The sequence below is a fragment of the Pipistrellus hanaki genome (assembly GCF_964339955.1).
Source record: "Pipistrellus hanaki genome assembly, chromosome: 14".
NCBI lineage: Eukaryota > Metazoa > Chordata > Mammalia > Chiroptera > Vespertilionidae > Pipistrellus > Pipistrellus hanaki.
Window position 1 is genome coordinate 39,410,219 of NC_140516.1, and position 19,630 is coordinate 39,429,848.

Here is a 19,630-nt window from a genome sequence, read left to right on the forward strand (position 1 = left end):
GTCCTACCCGGGCCCAGCGCCAGGCACTGAGAGGAAAGGAGGTCCAGTCGGCAAGTCCAGAGCAGTTTTAATGGGGCTGGAGGCCGTGTAAAGGGCGGGGCCCACGGGAGGAGGGAAAGCAAGGCCATGCTGTCCCCAGCCGGTGCACAGGGGCCTGGGCATGGACACCTCCCTCCGCCTCCGCCTCGGGAAAGGGGGAAGTGAGCCCTCAGGAAGAAGGAGAACCAGCTCGTGCCCAGCTCCCGGCCTCTGTCTGAGCCGGGCCCCGGGGCGGGGGAGGGTTGCTGGTGTCAGGTGGGGGTGGTCTCAGCAGAAAGCAGAACCGTTGTCAGCCTCCCCTTCCCTCCCCCCCCCCAAAAAAAAGCATCAGAAGTCCAGGGCCCTGGCCCCTCCCACCCCAGCCCCCAGTACGAAAAAGTGCAAAACATTATCACAAAATGGGGGGAGGGGTGTCTCCGAGGGGCTCTGAGCCTAGGCTCCTGGGGCCCATGCCCTAGCCCTGCGCTGCCCCGGACACCGCGTCCGGCGCGGTAGGGCCCTGGGCCGAAGGGCCCTCGGGTCACCGAGGCCGGCCCGGGCTCGGGCAGGGCCATGTCATGCAGTGCCCAGGGGGCACCCCCCCACACACACACTCTCACCCCCGACTCAGGGCCTCCGACGCCCGCTGCCCGCCCCTGCCCGCGGCTCCGAGCCCCGACACTGAGCCCGGGGCTGGCTGGAGACACGGGGCTGCAGGGAGGGGCTGGAGCGAGGTGGGGGGGCTCCGTCCTCCGTGCTGCCGGCTTGGGCCAGGGCCGCCTCGACCACGTCCAGCTCTTCACTGCCCGCCTTCAGCTTGACCCGAAGCAGTGCTGCGTATGTGCCATAGCGGGATTTCTGAGGCAGAGGGGCAGGGGCCGTGAGCCAACCCTCCACCCTCCGCCCATCCCACCCCGTCTCTGTCCGTCTGGACCAAGGAGGGAAACCAACAAAGGCTAGGAGAGGGCAGGTTCTTGCCCACGCTGGCCCCCCAAGGAGGTGACATGATCCCCAGTAGGTTGGTGACCCTCTATGAGCTCTCAAGATGGCCAGCTGTCACCGCCATTGTTTCCTGAGCCTTTACCAGAGCTGACAGACACCTCACTTCCTGACCCTCGTGAGTACAGAACAGTCTCCCTGACCCACAGAAGAGGGAACTAACGCTGAGAGGGATTAATAAGCAAGACTTTAGGAGTCCATGCCCTTGAGCACCAGGCTGACCCTGCGCTGGGGACACAGAAGTCCTGCTAATGGGGACAGGTGGCACGTAGGTGCCCAAGGCCGGAAGGCTCACCTCAAACTCCAGGTAGGCCTCCTTCTGCCGCTGCTCCTCAGCCTCCTTGCCCCGGGCCTTCTTGCCCAGCAGGGCAGCCTGGTGCTCCTGCAACTCACTCGCCATGGCCTTCAGCTTGGCCTCATGGGTCCGCACTTGCTCCTCCTAGCGGCAGAGGGGACACGGTCAGGGCTCCTCTAGCACACACAGGGCCTCTGTGCATGTTTATGTAAAAGGTGCCCCTTTCTTAGGATGAGCAAACTACTGTCTGGGCGCACAGCATGGCAAGGAGGGTGGCAGCTGGGTTTCGGCCTCCATTCGCCCCCACCACCCCGTGACCATTGTCCTGGTGCAGTAAACGTCTACGTAATCAGAGCCAGCAGCCTTGAGACTGCGGCTGGCCTGAGCCTGGCCGGGGGGACAGAGCGGGGAGTACCTGGGAGAGGCGGGTGGCAGCGCTGGGCAGCAGAGGGCGGCTGAACTTCTTCTGGGAACTCACAGCGGCCGGGAAGGGGGGTGCAGAGAACATGGCGGCCACCACATTGATGCGAGTGATCCAGGACTGCATCTGCTCCAGGCTCCTGAGGAGATAGCTGCTTGGGGCCTGGGCCCAGGACTCGTACCCAGGAGTGCGAGTCCTGGCTCAGGATGTGGCCCCAGAAGGAAGGAATCCATCCAGGAGGGAGGGAGGGAGGGAGGGGACACGATGGGGGTGGAGAGCAGGGGTCCGGGAGGGGCCGGAGGAAGGCACTCACGGAGCCTGGAAGAGGAAGACCCGCCAGTCGGCCGTGCGCAGGTAGAAGACGTGGGGCCTCTTGCTGTAGTCCTTGGCGCGGGTGGCCAGCGCGTGGTGGATGCTGATGGCATTCTTAAGCTCTGCCTCCGACAGGGCCTTCCCAGGCTGGTACTCCTCCTGCAGGGTGCCCATCTCATCCTGGCCACAGGCCCAGCCCGGCCCGGCCCAGCCACCTTCCCCAGAGCCAGCTCAGCCCCCACCCCGCGGACTGGCCCCGAACCTTCTGCAGGTACAGGATCATGCCCTTGAGGATCCCGTGGAAGCTCTTCCAGCCCCGTTTGCCCCGAGGTGCTGAGGGAGGGAGGAGGGAGGGGAAAACAGGTCAGGGGAGGGCTGGGACAGGCCCACTCCCTCCCATCCCCCAGACTCCGGCCCCAGGCCACGTACTCTTCCTGCAGTCGGGGTCCGCGTGCACCTTGCGCACCAGGGCCCCGTGCTTGTAGACCGAGGCCCCGGGCTCAGGAGTCAGGTCCAGGAAAGGGCTGGAGCCGCTGCCGCTGCCCCCGCTCACCCTCTTGATGACCTTGGGGTTGGGGTCGGCCAACTCAGACAGAGAGCGTCTCAACTCCTCCTCGTCTCTGCAGGTGTGATCGCCTCAGAGAGGGCTGGCTAGGAAGCCACAGCCCCCCCCCCCTTTCAATCCTGGCCTCTGTTCACCCAGGAAAGCCCCTCCAGTGTTTGTAGACACAGGGGTGTGGCTCCCCTCAACCTGAGGCACCGGAACCACGGTTCCCACCTCACAGCAGGCCTCCCTAGAGGGTAGCTCTGTCTCCCACTCTGATCAGGGCTCCATGAGGCAGAATGGCTCCTCCGATCAGAGCCCCAAGGCTAAGGCCATGTCTGTCCCTTCCTCCCCTCCCAGGTAGCCAACCATCTTCTCCATTTCTGCGCGCCCGCACACACACACACCCCTTCTCTACCAGGACAGACATATGTCTGACTCAGCTGTCTCAACCACACCCAACTCCAGCTCACAGCTTGTTGGCAAAATGGTGTCAGAAGTAGCTGCTCCCTAGTGCTCCCCTGCTACACCCCTGTCGGCAGGCCGTCAGGTGTCCTCTGAAAAGTGATTCTGTCTGGTCACTCCGAGCTCAACCTGCAAGCTGCCTACTGCCTCCCACATGGAGCCTGTAATGCAGCCCTGCCAACACCCTCCTTCCACACTCCCAGCAGGCCGGCCTCCTCCTCGTCTCCCCACCCCATACTCACTTCAGACCTCACATGTTTGCCGCCCAAATACCAACTTCCCTTTTTCTCTTCCCAAATGTTCCCCCTCTTTCAAATCTTGCTCCCCAAGTCCCAATCCTCCAAGAAGCTTTCCCTAAGCTCTGCCTCCTGAGGTTTTCGCTCTCACCTACTGGGAACTCCCACTAAACGGGGCAGTGACTGGACTCAGCAGATCCTAGAAAACATGAGTGAGGCGAGGGCTCTCCCCTCAGACTGGGGGGCCCAAGGCTAAAACTGGACCTTCTCCCTCAGAGGGACTCTTCGAGAAGCTCCAAGATTTCTTCTGAGTCTCTGGCTCCACCGGGACTGTACCAGTAGCCACTGTGGTCCCTTGTCGGTGACACTTAGGGCTCCCTAGCACCCAAGAGGGGTGTCTCATGCTACCGGCCCAGGGCCCTTACCTCCAGCGACTTCAGTTTTCCCACTAGGACTGCCAAGGGACCTCCCCTTCTGCAGCCCTCCTCCTAGGCCAGCTGACAATGGCCACTTACCCCAGCCCAGCTTGTCATAACAACCCAGCTAGAGACAAGACGCAGAGCCCCGAGTCCAGGCAAGCATCTCCAAAGAAGGAAGCGAGGCCACTTCACTGCCTCTCATGGCCTCACCCACCTCCCCTGCCCCACGGCCCTCTCCACCTCTCCAGGCAGACCCTTCCCCACACCCACATCTCCTCCCCCACCACACAGCCCCAGGACTCACATGGCCCACTGCAATTTCTCATTCTTGATGGAGCTGTACAGAGCCTGGGAGGGAAGAACAAAGCAGGGCGGTGTGGGTCAATCCTGGAGGAAGGTGCGTTATGTACCCCAATGCCAGAGCTCAGAGCCCTCCCGCCCATAAGCCGGAGAAGGCAGAACTGGAAGGGGGGGGGGGGGCAGTAGGGAGGAACGACCAGGAACGCAGGCTCTGGAACAGAGCACTGGGACCCGGGCCCAGCGTGGCCGCTGTCGCTGGGCTGCTCTAAGCGAGTCTCCCTGGGGAAGGGCACGGTGGGTGCCCCGTGTTTACTGAGGGAAAGCCATCGGCACAGGGCGTCCTCACGTGTGACTGATGCACAATTAATGGCAACGGCTAATATTATCTTTGTTGTTGTTTTGCTAAGAGGTCATCCTGCTCGGATCCTCGGTGTGAGAAACACAGCTCGGGAGGAAATGGAAAACAGTAATTCAAGAAGCTCTCCTTTTCCCAAACGGCCATGCTCTGGGCCCGTTTTACAACCTAAGACCACACAGAGCATACGGGGAAACTGAGTCCCCAGAATGGGAACTCACGGTCACTTCCTTCCCTGGCTAATGAGAACATACCCTGATGGCTCCCAAGCCCAGGACAAGCTGAAACCATCCCCAACCCAGGCTGCCCCACCAAGCCGCATGCCAGCGTGGCCCCCAGCCGACTCCCACACTTCCTGTCCCCAGGGAGTGACTATTGGTTTAAAAGGCAGCACGCCCCCACCTCCCTGTGGATTTCCCAACCAGTCGCTTTCCTTCAGCACAGCTGCCCTGGGGGACCTGCGGGGACTTCGTGGTGGTGGAAGGAGAGGATGGACTGGAGGAGTAGCATAGGGGACCCCTCTTCTCAGGAGAGGCCTGCAACACAGGTCCACGCGAGGGCCGAGGGCCTCCCGCTGTGGGAGTGCTTCCCACAGCCTGTCTGTGAATAGGTGTGTCCCCAGCATGCGGGTGTCAGGCGGAGTGTGAGTGTGATGCTGTTTGTGTGTGAGCTGGGTGCAGCGGGGACATAGGCTACCCCCAACACACCAAGACCTCTGCCTCTCACTGCCCACGGCCACGCAAAACAGCCCCTGTGAGCACACCCTGCCCGGCGCTGAGTACACCCCACAGCCTCCGCCTCACACACGGCACAGCCAGGCTTATGCACACACAGCTTCGCAGCACACACCCAGCCCAAACCCAGCAGAGCTTGGGCCCGAAGCCTTCACTCTCCAACTCTCTGGCCTGGAGGCTGAAGTGGCCACCGCCATCCAACCCGCAATCCTGGTCCCCAGCCTTCCAGTTCATCTCCTGCCCCCAACCACATCTTCCTCCCGAAGTCCGGAACCCTCAGCCATGCTCCCATCTAGAAGACGCAGACAGAGGCCCTTCCGCTTGAGGTGCCCATCTTGACCAGAGGGTCTGCGCTCTTCCCCCTCCAGTCCATGCCCATCCCTGGCCCCTCTGTCCCTGCCGGGCCCCCTGCCTCGGCCCCGCGGGCGTCCACCTCTGCTCGCTCTGCCCAAGGCGCCTCCCTCCAGCCGCCCGCTCCGCCGCGCCGCCCTCGCGGCCCCCGAGCCGCCCCAGCCCGGCGGGGCGCAGCCGGCCTCACCGCCTTCTTCTTCCTGCGGCCCTGCAGGCGGCTGACCACCAGGTCGGTGTAGAGCACGGGCCGCAGGCTGCGCGAGCGCGGCGGCCACCCGTAGCACAGCGTCTCGGCGCCGCGGTGGGAGCGCCCGTAGCGCACGGAGCACAGCGAGCGCGAGCGCAGCCGCCCGGCGCTGCTGTGGATGCTGTTGACGCCGATCATCCTGGCCCGGCCGCGCGGCCCCCGGCCATGCCCCCGCCCGCCCGGGCCCGGCAGCCCGTGGACGGTTCCCCGACACCCGCGAGGCCCGCCGCTCCCTCCGACCGACACGGCACCGCGCGGCGGCGGCAATGTCGGCTCCGCGGCTCCGTAAGCGGGAGGGGGCGCCGGCTGGGAGGAGGGGAGAGGGGAGGGCGAGGGCCGGGGCGGGGACGCCGCGAAATGGAGGCGTCTGGCCGAGGGGCGGCCCCCCGCCGCGCGCCGCCGCGGGGAGGAGCCCAGGGAGGCCGGGGAGCACCCCCGCGTGGGGGCGGCAGCGCTGGGGGACGCGGGTGGGGGGCGCTGGGAGCCCCGAGCCCGGAGCTGGGAAGGTGGGCGAACCCTGTGCGTCTAGAACTCCCTCCAAGGCAAGTCAGAGGTGGGGGGCGGGGGGCGGGGGGATGGAGGGTAGGGGGTGTGGAGGTGGGGGTGGGTGGGGGGCGTGGTGGTGAGCAGAGAGGTCGGAGCGCCCCCTGGCGGCCCCTTTTTGCCAAGCCGGGATCTGCCACGAGGCCGGCGAGAGGGCGGTGCCGGACGGAGGCTGCAGCCTTGGGATCGCGCCGGCCTCCTCCAACGCACCGACTCGCAGACACCTCACACGCCCTGTGTACACTCCAGCTCAGGTACACACTTTGCAGACACACACCTCAACTAGCCACATGCGCCAATTCACATTCACCCCAACTCACGGACACTGCGGATTCAGATGCGCAGTCATTAACGTTAAAACATCACGGACACATGTCCTAAACCAGACAGCCGATTCACAGATGTACCTCCCAACCACGGGACACCTCCAATCAAACACACACTCTAAGCTCTACTGCACAGCCATACCCAAATCAGACACACCCATCGCTTCACCGGCACCCTAGGTCATACATATACAGCTCAGTTCAAGCATCCCCCCACTCCCAATGGACACCCCCACTCAGATACATTCCCAAACTCGGAAGTCCAGCACAAGCCACATCACTCAACAGACAAGCTCACAGACAAGCCCAAGGACACTCCTGTGCACTCACATTTATGGGGTGGCCCAGGGACCCCTTTGCCAACCTTGGGGGTTTCTTGGATGAGACTTCACCAATCAGGGGGCGGAGGGAACCCACGGGCTGGATGCCCCTCTTCCTCCCATCCTGCCAGCCCCAGGGCACAAACCCCTCGGGGCCTGGGCGCAGGCCAGCCCAGCAGGAGCCAGGAGCCCAGTAGGGGATCTAGCTCCAGTTCGGCGCTAACACTCGGCCAGAACTTGGAAAAGCCTGTGTCCCTCTCAGGCCCCTCTACCTCCCGGTGCCTCCGGTGCCTCCCCTCCCGGTGCCTCCGGTGCCTCCCCTCCCGGTGCCTCCGGTGCCTCTCCTCCCGGTGCCTCCGGTGCGCGGTACCGGGATGACCTTTGTGACTCTGAACCCTGGGCCGTGGGAGTGAGGCGGAGGAGGAAGCGGTATGCCGGGGTGACCCCCACCCCACGCAGGGGGGACCCCCCCCGCCAACCTCGGGGAACACAGGGGGAGGGGCACTAATGCAGACAAATGCGGGGTCCAGGGCCGCCAGATCACGCGGTTTCAGAGCTCCCCTCCCCCCGCAGTGCGCAGCCCGGGCTGCACGGCCAGTGCGCATGTTCCGGGAGCCCGTCTGGGAGGCGGGGGGCGGGGGTGGGGGCGGGGGGGGCGGTACCCAGACTGAGTCTAAGGCGTCTAGGCTCTCCAGGCAGGGCCCTCCCTCACCTTGCCTTTCTCGTACACCCGCCAACAGGCCCCTTATCCCTTCCCCCGCCCCTGCCCCCCCCCCCCGCTCCCCGTGCCCCGCCCCGCTCGCCCCCACCTTGAGCAGCTCCCTGGGGAAGTCGCCGCCTTCGTTGAGGCCCTCCAGGTTCCCAATGAAGTCTCCGCAGGTCATGCGCTTCCCGATGTTCTAAGGGAGGGAGCAGGGGCCTGTGAACCTGGTGGCCCTTGGCCCTCCGGGCCTCGGAGTCTTGCACAGGGTCTTGTTTTCCCGCTCCTTCCCGCCACACCCCACTCACGTGGCCATGGAGGTCGGTGTTCAGAAGCATGAGGGCGCAGGTCAGCGTGTGCGCACCGTCTAGGGCAGAGTCGACATTCAGCGTCCCCGGGCCTCTTCCCGCAGCGCTCTTACTCAGCCTTCCAGCTCACCCCCCGCCCCATTTCGGGACCCCTTTGGCCCTCAAGCACACTTTTTGTAAGTCCTGAAGCCACTAGGGAGCCAAACCTCGGCAGAGATTTCTCTTCTCCTGCAGATCCCTTAGGAGGGACCTCCCCCCTTTCTCAGGCGGCCCTCCCTAACACCATGTGCCTGTGTCTCTGCATGAGACACAAACAAGTGTGCCTCACACACGTACGTGGACCGGTGCAGCCAAACAGAATCCCCGCTCAAGCCAAGCGCTGTTTTGCACGCATATGTGGACAATGGTATGCAAACACACCTGTCACCTGCCTCTTCACAACACACACGAGGCCCTAACAACATGCCTGCCCACACGCACCGTTCCACATCCAGGTAGCCACGTCTGCGTTGTCTGCACACACGTATGTGCTCCCATGCCTGCACGCTTGTGCATTGGTTTACTCCTGCACACACACTCACGCTCTAGGCACACATGCAGCGCCCGTTTGCCAGGAGAGCCCTGCCCTGGCCGCCTCACCCTCTGAGGACAGAGCTCCGGGATTGCACTGGAAGTATCTCTGGGAGAAGTGAGCCAGCACGCGCTCCCGTTCCTGGGTCTCGCCCATTAGGGCCAGCTCCTTCAGAAACACCCTGGAGAGGAGGGAAGAAGGAGCATGTCACCCCCGCCCAAGGTCCCCTCACCAGGGAGCCCTGGCTCTTGGGAAGGGTGTGGTCAGGGCAGCTCAGGGGAGGTCCGGGGGCTCAGAGGAGGCGTAGCGAAGGCCCTGCACCCCAGGCCTGGAGAGCGGGGGCTGCACTCGGAGGGCTCGACACCCACCTGAGAGCTTGGTCCAGAGTCATGCCCGTGAAGACAAAGAACTTGAGGTACTCTCCAGCCACGAGCTTACTGAAGTCATTGCTGTGGGCGGGGCAGAGAGACAGGTAGAATCTCAAGGGGAAGTGTCAGGGGGGCAGAGGGGGGGTTGCCGAGTAACCTGGGGCCTTAGATAGAGGGGACGCAACCCTCCTTCCCCCTTCTCGGCCCCAGCCCAGAGGCTTTACTTCTTGCCCAGGTGCCGGGCCACATCAGCCTTCCGGAAGCCGTCTAGCCGGTACAGCCTCTTAGCCAGGCGCTGCGCAGCCTCCAGGTCTGCTTTCTGCCCGTTAGACAAGGTGTCCGTGCTTCCCAGGGCCAGCCGCTCGGTGCTGTCCAGCTCTGAGTCTGAGTCAGATACCAGCTGGCTCAAGGGTGGTTCGCTGCCAGGGTAGAACACCAGCCAGCTCAGCGGTGGGGCAGGTTCCCAGGGCCGTCCAGGCCCGCCCTCTGCCCCCAGAGCAGGGTGACAGGGGGGACTGGGACGTGGGGAAGGCATTTCCTTTTCTCCAGAGGGGATTTGTCCAGGGTCCCCCCGTCATCACCACCTCTCTGCGGAAGTCCTGCCTCAAGTCTAACCCACACCCGTTTTGCTGCTGTGGGCACTCCTCCCGAGGAGGGAGAAGAGGAGACTACAAGCTGCCGTGGGTGTGAGACGGAGAGGAAAGCCCCACCACACCCCCATTCTCCCACAAAGCTCCCTCAGTGTGCTGTGGCACATAGATTCCCCATCACTCTGCTCCTTCTCACAACATAGACTTCTCTCTCGAAGAATATGGGCAAGGTTAACACAGGCTGTCAGGGAAGAACAGTAGACGGTCAAACATTTGAGGCGACAGGGACAGCTTCCCACTCCTATATCCTTCCTCCTCCCACCCTTTGGGGAGAGGAGCCTCCTCCTTGGTCCTTCTACTCACAAAGAAGCAGGTTCTGGGGTAAAGGGGACTGTGGGTCAAAGTGCCCTCCCTCATCTCCCGTCTCGTCGTCTCCTCTCCTTCCTTTCCCTTCCCTTCCCTTCCCTTCCCTTCCCTTCCCTTCCCTTCCCTTCCCTTCCCTTCCCACCCCAGCTGCTCTACTTGCAAAGCCACCTGTCACCCAGAGACAGAGGCCGGAAACTCCTGGTTGCTAGGCAACCCTGTATCTCTGGCCACCCCCTCCTGTTGCCATGGCTTCCATGACTGAGAGGGTAGCTGGCAGAGGAGAGAGCAGAAAGGTTAGACTGATGAATGGACTTCCTGGATGAGGGCGAGAGACTCCTGGTTGGAGAGGGAGGTGCATGGGAGGGAAGCGAGGGGAGAGGCTGATGGCTGCATCTTTGGAAGAAGCCTCAGGCTGGATGGGTGTTAGGTCACAAGAATTCTCGGCAGGTTGCAGGCTCTGCCTGGGAACGGAGGGGACATCCTTCAATGCTGAATCGTGGTTTCTCAAGTCACTGAATTTGAGACCAAGGGCGGGGGGCACTAAGGGGCTCCCCCTCACAGTCAGTGGAAAGTCCTCCAAGTGGGACACAGGCATCTGCATTCCTTAACCTGCCTATCAGGGGTCAGGAATATAAACTCCATCCTCACACTCCGGCTCTGTCCCTTCCAACAGCTGTTCCTAGAGCCCTCAGGGCCTTGAATCTAAGAAACCAAAGGGGTCACTCACCTTCCCAGGGGTGCCACCCCCAGCCCAAAGCTGTCCTCTGAGCGGCAGGGACTAGGGGGCTCCTTCCCTGGGGCTTGCTTGGCTGCAGCCTCTGCCTCTTCTTCCTCCCCTCTCCGTGTCCAAGGCCCATCGGCGGCAGAGCTGGTACCAGAATCCGGTTCGAGAGGGGCAAGTGGGGCGGGAACGGGGGGATCAGGCCGGGGGATGGGGCACTGGGGAGGCAGCTCAAAGGTGAAAAAGGGGCTCTGGGTTGGGCCAGGTGAGGCCAGGGCCTCCAGGGAGGCAAGGCTGGTGTAGGAGGTGCCCTTGGCCCGGTGTGACTCCAGGATGGCTTCAAACACACAACTGAACGAGTCAGGCCCGTCAGCCGAGGGGCTGGTCCCAGGTAGAAAGGGCACAGGTGACTTGAGAGGCCCCAGGTGAGGCGTCTGGGTGCCTGGCCTGCAGGGGCAGGTAAAATCTCTGATCAGGGCCCCAGAGGACAACTCTCTGGCAGCATTTCATTGAACTTTCATACTGACTCTACAAAGGGGTTTATCATCTTCTTTTCACAGTCCCCCAAACCCCTTTAAAAAAACCACAACAGGTCCTTCAAGCTATTTAGTGCCTTGGGGCGCACCATCCCTATCCATCCCCAGCACCCAATCCTCTTCCTCTCTCCCTCTCCGCTAATCTCCCTTCTCCTCCTTCTCCCTGATCCTCTCCCCTCCTGCCATCCCATTTCTATTTCTGGCAACATCTTAGGAGAAGAAGATGAGGCTCCAGGCTACAGTGGGGTGTGAGATGAAGGGAAAAACCCCAAACTCCCCATGCTTCCAACAAGATCCAGGATATGGGTTGATGCTCCCACACCCCCAGGCTTAATTCTGGCCTCTGGACTCTCACTCAGCCCTTTCTTTCCCAGAACCCCTTTCCTCCTCTACCCTGGTTACCCCCCGGGATCTTGCTGGTGCCCCCACATTCCAGTGTCCTGCCAGACCTCAGGCCTCTGTCCAGAGTCTCCTGCCACACCCTGCCGGTGGCACCACCAGCTTGGTCCTGGCACTCCCAACCCCACCTTCGTCTCTGTTCCAGTCCCATCGCCCCCAGCTCTGCCTCTGGACCAGTGGGAAGGAGCAAGCCACTTTCCTCGCCCTCTCCCCCACTCACCGTGCCCCCTCCAAGGCCTCAAACACCTCATCGTCCACATCCTCTTCCCCGCCTGCCTCATCCTCATCGCCACTGCTCAGGCTGGCATGAGGGCCAGGGCGCGGGCCAGGACGTGGGGCGGGCGGGCGGGCGGCGCCAGGCAGGCCCTCGGAGCTGGGCTGGCTCTCGATGGCCGAGTCGGCCTCTTCCCGCTCAGCCAGCACTTCGTCGATGTTGGTCTCTCGGTAGCACCTCAGGGGCACCTTGTCCAGGTCGGTCTCGGAGTATTTGGCCGCTCGCCCCACAGCCACCCCAGAGCCCTGCCCTGCGCCCACCCCAGGTGGAGATGGGGGGGCCTGCTCTGGGGGCTTAGCACCTGCAGTGTGCACAGGCATCCGGTCAGGCGGTTATCCGGGTCAGCTTCCCGCCCTGACTCTGTTCTAGGGAGGAAACCATCCCCACGGCCTCCTACTGGCAGGAAGTTCTTTCACTATCTCACCACCGTTCCTCCTGCCACAGACTCAGCTTGTTCCTGGGACCGGCCGAGTTCATTTTCTACTCCAAGGACTGATCCTTGATATCCTGCCATCCCCTCCTTCCACTGCCCAGCTGCCTGCAGGTGCCCAGCCCAGCCATCAGCCCCAACCCCTGCATCCTAGCACATGTGGGAAGACTGAGGCCCGAGGCCTGAGGCAGCACTAGCTGATGCCGGAGCCCAGGAGAGGGGACTCCCTGTGCCTCGGCTGCCGGAAGGCCCTGCCCTGTTCCCCCTGCTCCAGGCCCAGGCCTTACCTGAGCTGGGGGGTGCCAAGGAGCCATAGAAGAATTCCCATTTGGCTCGAGCGATTCTCTGGGCATGAGAGGAGACTTCCCAGGGTGAGGACCAGGTGTCTCCCTAAGCCAAGGAGGGAGACAGAGGACACCCAGAGATGAGGCCAGACACACAAAGACAAAAGAACATGGGATAGAAACACAAAGAAAAACCCTCAGGGACAGATGGAGGTGCAGAGACAGAGGGACAACCCAGAGGGCAAGAAAAATAGGAGTGAAGGATCTGACGAGTAGCCACGAGGCCAAAATTGCCCCCTCCATAGGACCTGGGTTCCAGGGAGCTCGAGGGAGGTCGCGTACCTTGTTCAGGAGTCCAGTGTCAGCAGATCCGCGGAACAGCGTGGCCAGGTGCTCAGAGGGCCCCCCCAGCCCATTGGGGAGAGAGGAATAAAGGCCATCGGCCCCAGCCTGGGGTGGGGCTGGTGGCCCGTGTAAAAGGCCCTGGCGGCCGGGCAGAGCGGCACCTCCTCCTGCCGGGAGTGGGTCTGACGTGGATGCCTCCAGCCGCAACTTGCGGCCAGCGCCAGGCCCGAGAGCTGGAGCGGGCCTGGGAGGAGAGACCCCACCCAGGTCCCAGCTCCGACTCAAGCCTCCGGGAGCAGGTAGCCCATTCAGCGGCCTCACGCTGGCCTTCTCCACAAAGCGGAATATGACCACGGAGCTCCTGGCCCCTGGTGGAGGCTTCCCCGTGGGTGAGGAGGGTGCCCAGGGTGAGGGAGCAACACGGGGTGAAGGGGGGCCACGCAGGGGTGTGGAGGGTGCTGTCACACGTCCCAGGTCCCGGCCTCGGGGACCTGCACCGGGCCCCCGCCGTAGCAGGGAGCCTGTGCTGCCATACATGCTGGCCGGGGGACTCTGAGGCACGGGACCTTCGGGAAGCCAGCGGCGTGGGCATCGTGGCGGGGAGATGGCACAGTCACCTTCAGAGCAGAAGCGCATGGCACCCTGGGCCATGCTGGGGCCCGGGGGTCAGGCTGGGGGAGCAGGGATGGCGAGGCCAGGCGGGGAGTGAGGGGGCAGCATGCTCTTCGGACAGGCCTGCAAGAGAGGTAGGGGAGCAGGGGGTCAACTGCCAGGGAGTTGGATGGAGGAGAGCGGAGACAGGGAGGGGAAAGCTGGCTGGGGCCATGAGCACAGGGGCCTCGCCCACCCTGGGACTATGGCATCACTGATCTCTCCCCTGCGGGTGACCAGGCCTCCTGTTTGGGCTCCTGCCATGGAGGCCTGAGGAGAAAAGATTGTTCCCTCCAAAAGCACCCTGGATTCCCTCCTTATGGCTGGGGACCCTGAGCATCACCCCTGGGGGAGAAAGGAAGCTATGTTGGAAGGAAGGAAGGAAGTTGAGAGAGCCTGGAGTCTTGGTGGCATTTTGTAGCTATTTCTGGTGTGTGGGGAGGGGAAGACTGGTACCCCCACCCTCTGAACTGGGAGTGTCAGCCAGCCATCACTATCATGCAGCCATGAGTGCCCTACAATCAGTTCCTTTTATTGAGGCCCCAATTCAGGCCCCCAGGAAACAGGGGAAAGAAGAATTGGAGAAAGGGGATCCTATAAGGACCACTAGGAGCTGAAAGGCATAGGGTGAAGGGGAAGAAAAAGGCCTGAACAGGAGCCGCTACCCCTCATACATACATGATGGATGGGAAAGGGACATTTTTGTTCTTAATATAGGTACGCACACTCATGCACACACACATACACTTAAGGACCAATGTGTCATATACAGTTAAACACAGTCAGAGGCTACATACACATTGCTCAAAGACACACCCTCACACACTCTCACAGTCATAACAACTATGTGTATAATGGAAAGGCACATGCCTGTTTTACACACACTGTCATCACACAGGAACACACAAAGAGACACCCACATGTACCCAGAGGGACCCTCATTCTCTAAGGCTCACAGACACATAGGCATGTCAGCTACAGAGACCTACTGGTCACAATACACACAAATACAGATGCACACTCATACCCATACTTGAGCAGGGACACACACCCTCTCTCCCAACCCCCACCAGTCAGTGGTCCCGGGAGGGGGAGACTGCACCAGACCCTTCTCCCCTCAGGGGTGGCAGATTTTGTCTGGCCCAGGAGAGGCCATAAAGAGGTAACGGGGCCTCTTGTGGCAATGCAGGGGAGGGACCCAGGTCAAGAGCAGCACCCCTGCTGCTCAGGTTCCTGAAACTCAACTGAGGCCCAGCATACCACCCCCCTTCCCCGTGCAACCCGGACTCAGTACTCACCGCCGGTGGCCTGGAGCTGAGGCCGAGGAGAGGGAGGGGAGGCTGGGCCCAGCTCCGCGGTGAAAGCAGCGCGCGGCTCCCGCTGGCTCCCGCTTTCTCCAGGCCCGCCCGCCCGCCTCTGCCTCTCAGTCCCTCCTCCTCCTCCCTACGTGGCTCCGGCAGAGCTAATCTCACCCCCCTCCCAACCCCCGCCCTCTCCCAGGGCCTGAGCCCCGGAGGCTGCTCCCCTCCCCCCCCCCCCCCCCACAGGTTAGGTCTCGGCTGGACTCTCCCGCCAACCGGAGACCCGCCCCTGCCGAGGGGGAGGATGCATGGAACCCCTTTACCTTCCTCGACCCTCACGTGCCCCGCCCCAATTGTGTCCACGTTCCTCTCGCCCACTGCCCCCCTGAGCCACACGCGAGACCCCGCTCCACACGCGTGTCCCGCTCCAGACCTCACGCGTGTCCCCGGGAGGCTGCCACATGACCTGTTACATGCCACACGCGCTCCCGCCCCCACGAGCCGGCGGCCGCGCCAAGCACACGGGCCCGCCCCCTACACCCAGGAGGCCATCAGTGCGTGGAGGGGAGACTTAGGGTCCCCCGCCTCAAACCCCCCGGGGTTCGCAGCCTCAGACCCGGGACACACAGCCCTGACCACTCGCCCGGGACGCAGGAGGAGGTGCATTAGTCAGACCTCAGGAAGAACGTCCCTGATGCCTGAGTGAGGCGCCCATTTACATAAGATAAGAGGTTCGAAGGGATGACGCGGGGACTGAAGGTAGCGGGGGACGGGGGGGGGGGGGGGACACACATAGGCAACCCTTGTGCCCTTGGCCAAGGTAAAAGGGGGGGGGCCTATCTATTTTTAAGTAAGCGCCGCTAGAGTTGCTATGGCAACTGCTCTCCTAGCGAAAGCCAGGGCCTGCAGACGGTGACCTCGGAGAGGAGAGGGGGTCTGTTTGGGTGGTCGGGGGCGCGAGGACGTGCGAGGCGGGGACGCGCGGGGCTCACCGCGGGGAGGGCGGCGCGGGCTCCGCGTGGTGCTGAAGGGGACAGCGCCAGATTTGTCGCACTGCGCAGGCGCAGAGGCGCTCACAAAGCGGGGAGCGGCGGCGGCGCGCGGCCGGAGGGGGTGCGCGCCCACGTGGCTCTATTTGAGCAGAGGGGGGTCCTTCCAGCGGTGGCCTCCCCGAGCAGGCCGAGGAAGAAGTCAGTCCTCTCCTAAGCTGACCCTCTTTGATCCTTCCCCTCTGCTGGCTTCTCTGCCCTCACTGCATTGGGAGATGAAGGAATGTGGAAAGAATTCTGAGAAACCCAGGATGCTTTAGTTCTTTTTTTTTTTTTTTTAAATATATTTTTATTGATTTTTTACAGAGAGGAAAAGAGAGGGATAGAGAGCCAGAAACATCGATGAGAGAGAATCATCGATCAGCTGCCTCCTGCACACCCCCCACTGGGAACGTGCCCGCAACCGAGGCACATGCCCCTGATTGGAATCAAACCTGGGACGCCTCAGTCCGCAGGCCGACGCTCTATCCACTGAGCCAAACCGGTTTCTGCGATGCTTTAGTTCTTTATCCCGGGTTCGCTCGACCCTGGACAAGGCGCTTCCTCCCCAGGGCCTTGGTTTCATCTTTAAAATGGAGTGACAGCACAGACCAGCCCACTTTGCAGAGGTGCCGGAAGCCCTGATGAGATAATGGATGGGAAGTAACCCAGCTTTCAGGGACACCAGTAGCTCTCGGAGCCACTCACACCCTTACCGCCAGTGGGTGATGGGAAAGCATTGCTCCAGGAGTTCCCGGGGCGGACCCTGCAACTTGGACCTGGGACGCCCTGAGAGGGCAGCTAAGAGTCTGAGGCCCGAGCTCAAGGGCGTCAGTGTGCGAGGGTAGCCCAGACTCAGACCCACCACGAAACCCCCAACCGGGAAGCACTACTTCTGGCGGCTGAGCTGAGCACGCATTCTTTTAAGGACTTTAAACCTCCTAGGGAAGGAAAGGGGCCCAGCTGGAGATGTAGTTCTTTTTATTTTATTTTATTTTATTTTATTTTATTTTATTTTATTTTATTTTATTTTATTTTATTTCAGAGAGGAAGGGAGAGGGAAAGAGAGGAACATGATGAGGACGAATCATTGATCCTCTGCCTCCTGCATGCCCCACACTGGGGATCGAGCCCTGACCTCCTGGTTCATAGGTACGTGCTCAACCACTGAGCCACGCTGGCCAGGTGAGATATAGTCCGTCTTAATGTACGTCTCTTCCCCAAGGTGTAAACCCGTTCCAAATCGTCCGGGAGTGGAAGGGGTTGGATAGCTCAGTACTTCATAATTAACCAGGAACCTGAGGTTTGGGCAAATTGCTTGATGAAGAAAGAAAAAAAAAAATTAGCTTCACTTATTCAATTCATTAAACAATTATTGAGCACCTACTACTAAGAGCCTAAATAGTTTCTTCCCATTTTTCAAAGTCCCTAAAAGCAACCAGAGGGCAGAGGGTAAACCCAGAACCTTGGAATTCTGGCTCTGCTCCTTCTGCGTTTGGCCTTGCTTGTTCCTCCCTTCACCACTTCACTCAAAATCATCCACTGGCCCAAGGCAATAAAGGAAGCCGGTCTCTGCAGCAGCATCACGTTCTTTAGACTCGGGCTTCAAGCCCTATAGCGGAGAAGGTGAGATGTAATGTTGCAGGACAGGTCTGTTCCGCCCTCGGTTACCGTATCCCTATCGCTTTCAGAGGGGATCCTCAGTGAGTCGGCAATCGATTGAATTGGTCTGTCACTACAGCCCTAGGAGGCGGGTTCGCGGCAGCTGTTCCTGAGCCAAAGCGAGAAGACCTTACTGCGCACGCGCAGTAGACAGCCGAAGGAGCCACCGATGGAGCCGTCCGGAGGGGAGCAAGAGCCGGGAGCCGTCAGGTACCTAGCACCGAAGGGGCCGCGAGAGTGAAGAAGGACCTGAGGGAGAGGAGTTGACCCGGGACCTGGCCTCGGGGCCGCTCTTAGAAGCCAGGGCGCAGGAGCTTAACGGAGGCGGACTCGCAGGTAACAGCGGTCCGGGCCGCCGCCGCCAACGCCCTTTACCCGCAGGCTCCTGGACCTGCCCTGGGAAGACGTGCTGCTCCCACACGTCCTGAGCCGGGTCCCGCTGTGCCAGCTGCTCCGGCTGCAGCGCGTCAGCCGCGCCTTCCGGGCCCTGGTGCAGCTGCACCTGGCGGGGCTGCGCCGCTTCGACGCCGCTCAGGTGAGCCGGGGTGCGGTGGGGGAGAGCGGGGGACAGAGCTCCGCCCCCATCTGGGTACCGCCCTCGCCTTGTCTCCAGCCCAGTTCCCGGTCCCTGCATACCCTTCCAGACCCCCTTAGCCCTCCAGCGGCGCCCTGGAAGGGATCCGCCTGCGGGAAGTACTCTCAAAGGGCGAGTACCCGGTATCAGCTCAGAGGGCGCGTGGGGCGTGGGGTCTCTCCTGGGAGGGCAGATGGCAAGCCCCAGAGGGCAGGCTGCTGCCAGGAAAGAACTCATCTGGGGCGAATAGGCAGCGCCAGTCCCACCCCCCGCAGCAGCTGAGAGTCGAGGTGCCTCCCTGCCTGCAGGTGGGTCCGCAGATCCCGCGGGCCGCACTGGCCTGGCTGCTGCGGGACGCCGAGAGGCTGCAGGAGCTGGCGCTGGCGCCGTGTCACGAATGGTTGTCGGACGAGGACCTGGTGCCCGTGCTGGCGCGGAACCCGCAGCTGCGGAGCGTGGCGCTGGCCGGCTGCGGGCAACTGAGCCGCCGCACGCTGGGGGCGCTGGCCGAGGGCTGCCCGCGGCTGCAGCGCCTGTCGCTGGCGCACTGTGACTGGGTGGACGGGCTGGCTCTGCGCGGTCTCGCCGACCGCTGTCCGGCCCTGGAGGAGCTGGACCTCACCGCCTGCCGTCAGATCAAGGACGAGGCCATCGTGTACCTGGCGCGGAGGCGCGGCGCAGGGCTCCGAAGCCTCTCTCTGGCGGTCAACGCCAACGTGGGGGACACGGCCGTCCAAGAGTTGGCTCGAAACTGCCCAGAACTCGAGCACCTCGACCTGACGGGCTGCCTCCGCGTTGGAAGCGACGGTATCAGGTGCCTGGGCCCGGGATCAGTGGGATGGGAGGAGGGCAATCAGCCTCTAAGAGTAGAGTTGGGCAGTAATCAAAAGGCAGAACTGGGGTTTCTGCTACCACGGCACCCCCATTCTGAGCAGGAAAGGCCCCTGGGATTGTCTAGATCCGAGAGCCCACAGTTTAGAAACTTTATTGAACCAGTATCCACACAGTTTTCACCTACATAGATTTCTGGCTTTTCTTCAACCAGGGGAGTTGAGGAGCAGTAACCCTTTTAAGAGACAGGAAATCTCCAGTTCACTGGAGGCATTAAGTATATGACCCCGATCCAGGCCGCCTTCCTTGTGTGTGGAAGCAAAAAGTATGCCCTGAGACAGTGGGATACATAGAGGCTTTGCTGGATCCCCCCACCCTGGGTGTAGCCATTTCGCGCCCTCAGCCTCACCCCGCACCTCCCCTAGGACTCTGGCGGAATACTGCCCTGCGCTGCGCTCACTGCGAGTGCGGCACTGCCACCACGTGGCCGAGCCCAGCCTGAGCCGCCTGCGGAAGCGCGGCGTGGACATCGATGTGGAACCGCCGCTGCATCAGGCTCTGGTGCTGCTGCAGGACATGGCGGGCTTTGCACCCTTTGTCAACCTGCAGGTCTGACCCTCCCGCTGACGAGGCACAGCTGGACTGTGTGTCCCGGCCTATGAACTGTGGGAAACTGGACTGTGTGGGCTTCTGCTGAGAGGCCAGTGCCCCACCCCACTCTGGAGCTTCAAATAAAGAGCTTTCCACCCCCTCCTGCCTGGCGCGGCCCTGTTGGAGAAAGGGGACAGGAGGTTGGAAGAGAAGGT

The 19,630-nt window shown here is 62.1% G+C and overlaps 2 protein-coding genes across 3 annotated transcripts; one reads left to right on the forward strand and one right to left on the reverse strand.

Annotated features, from left to right (window-relative positions):
• Positions 1-49: 49 nt before the first annotated feature.
• Positions 50-14,883, reverse strand: PSD (pleckstrin and Sec7 domain containing). 2 transcript variants are annotated; one of them, XM_084904005.1, is made up of 17 exons: positions 14,727-14,882; positions 12,775-13,512; positions 12,436-12,538; positions 11,665-12,019; positions 10,516-10,956; positions 9,057-9,251; positions 8,833-8,913; positions 8,533-8,645; positions 7,894-7,952; positions 7,695-7,784; positions 4,014-4,057; positions 2,475-2,665; positions 2,308-2,378; positions 2,047-2,204; positions 1,728-1,872; positions 1,313-1,456; positions 50-876 (listed from the first exon to the last, which is right to left on the reverse strand). In XM_084904005.1, exons 2-17 carry the CDS (start codon positions 13,426-13,428, stop codon positions 646-648), a joined length of 3,075 nt encoding a protein of 1,024 aa, XP_084760131.1. In that variant the 5' UTR covers positions 13,429-13,512; positions 14,727-14,882; the 3' UTR covers positions 50-645. The 2 variants fall into 2 exon arrangements, with proteins under 2 accessions (XP_084760131.1, XP_084760132.1); XM_084904006.1 differs by having other exon boundaries at positions 697-851; positions 14,727-14,883.
• A 57-nt stretch (positions 14,884-14,940) lies between these two features.
• Positions 14,941-19,574, forward strand: FBXL15 (F-box and leucine rich repeat protein 15). Its single transcript, XM_084904008.1, is given in 7 exon segments — positions 14,941-15,488; positions 16,807-16,909; positions 17,499-17,544; positions 17,546-17,629; positions 17,801-17,954; positions 18,302-18,807; positions 19,250-19,574. Coding segments are annotated over 6 exon segments (1,023 nt in total). The 5' UTR covers positions 14,941-15,488; positions 16,807-16,866; the 3' UTR covers positions 19,440-19,574.
• The last annotated feature ends 56 nt before the right edge of the window (positions 19,575-19,630 follow it).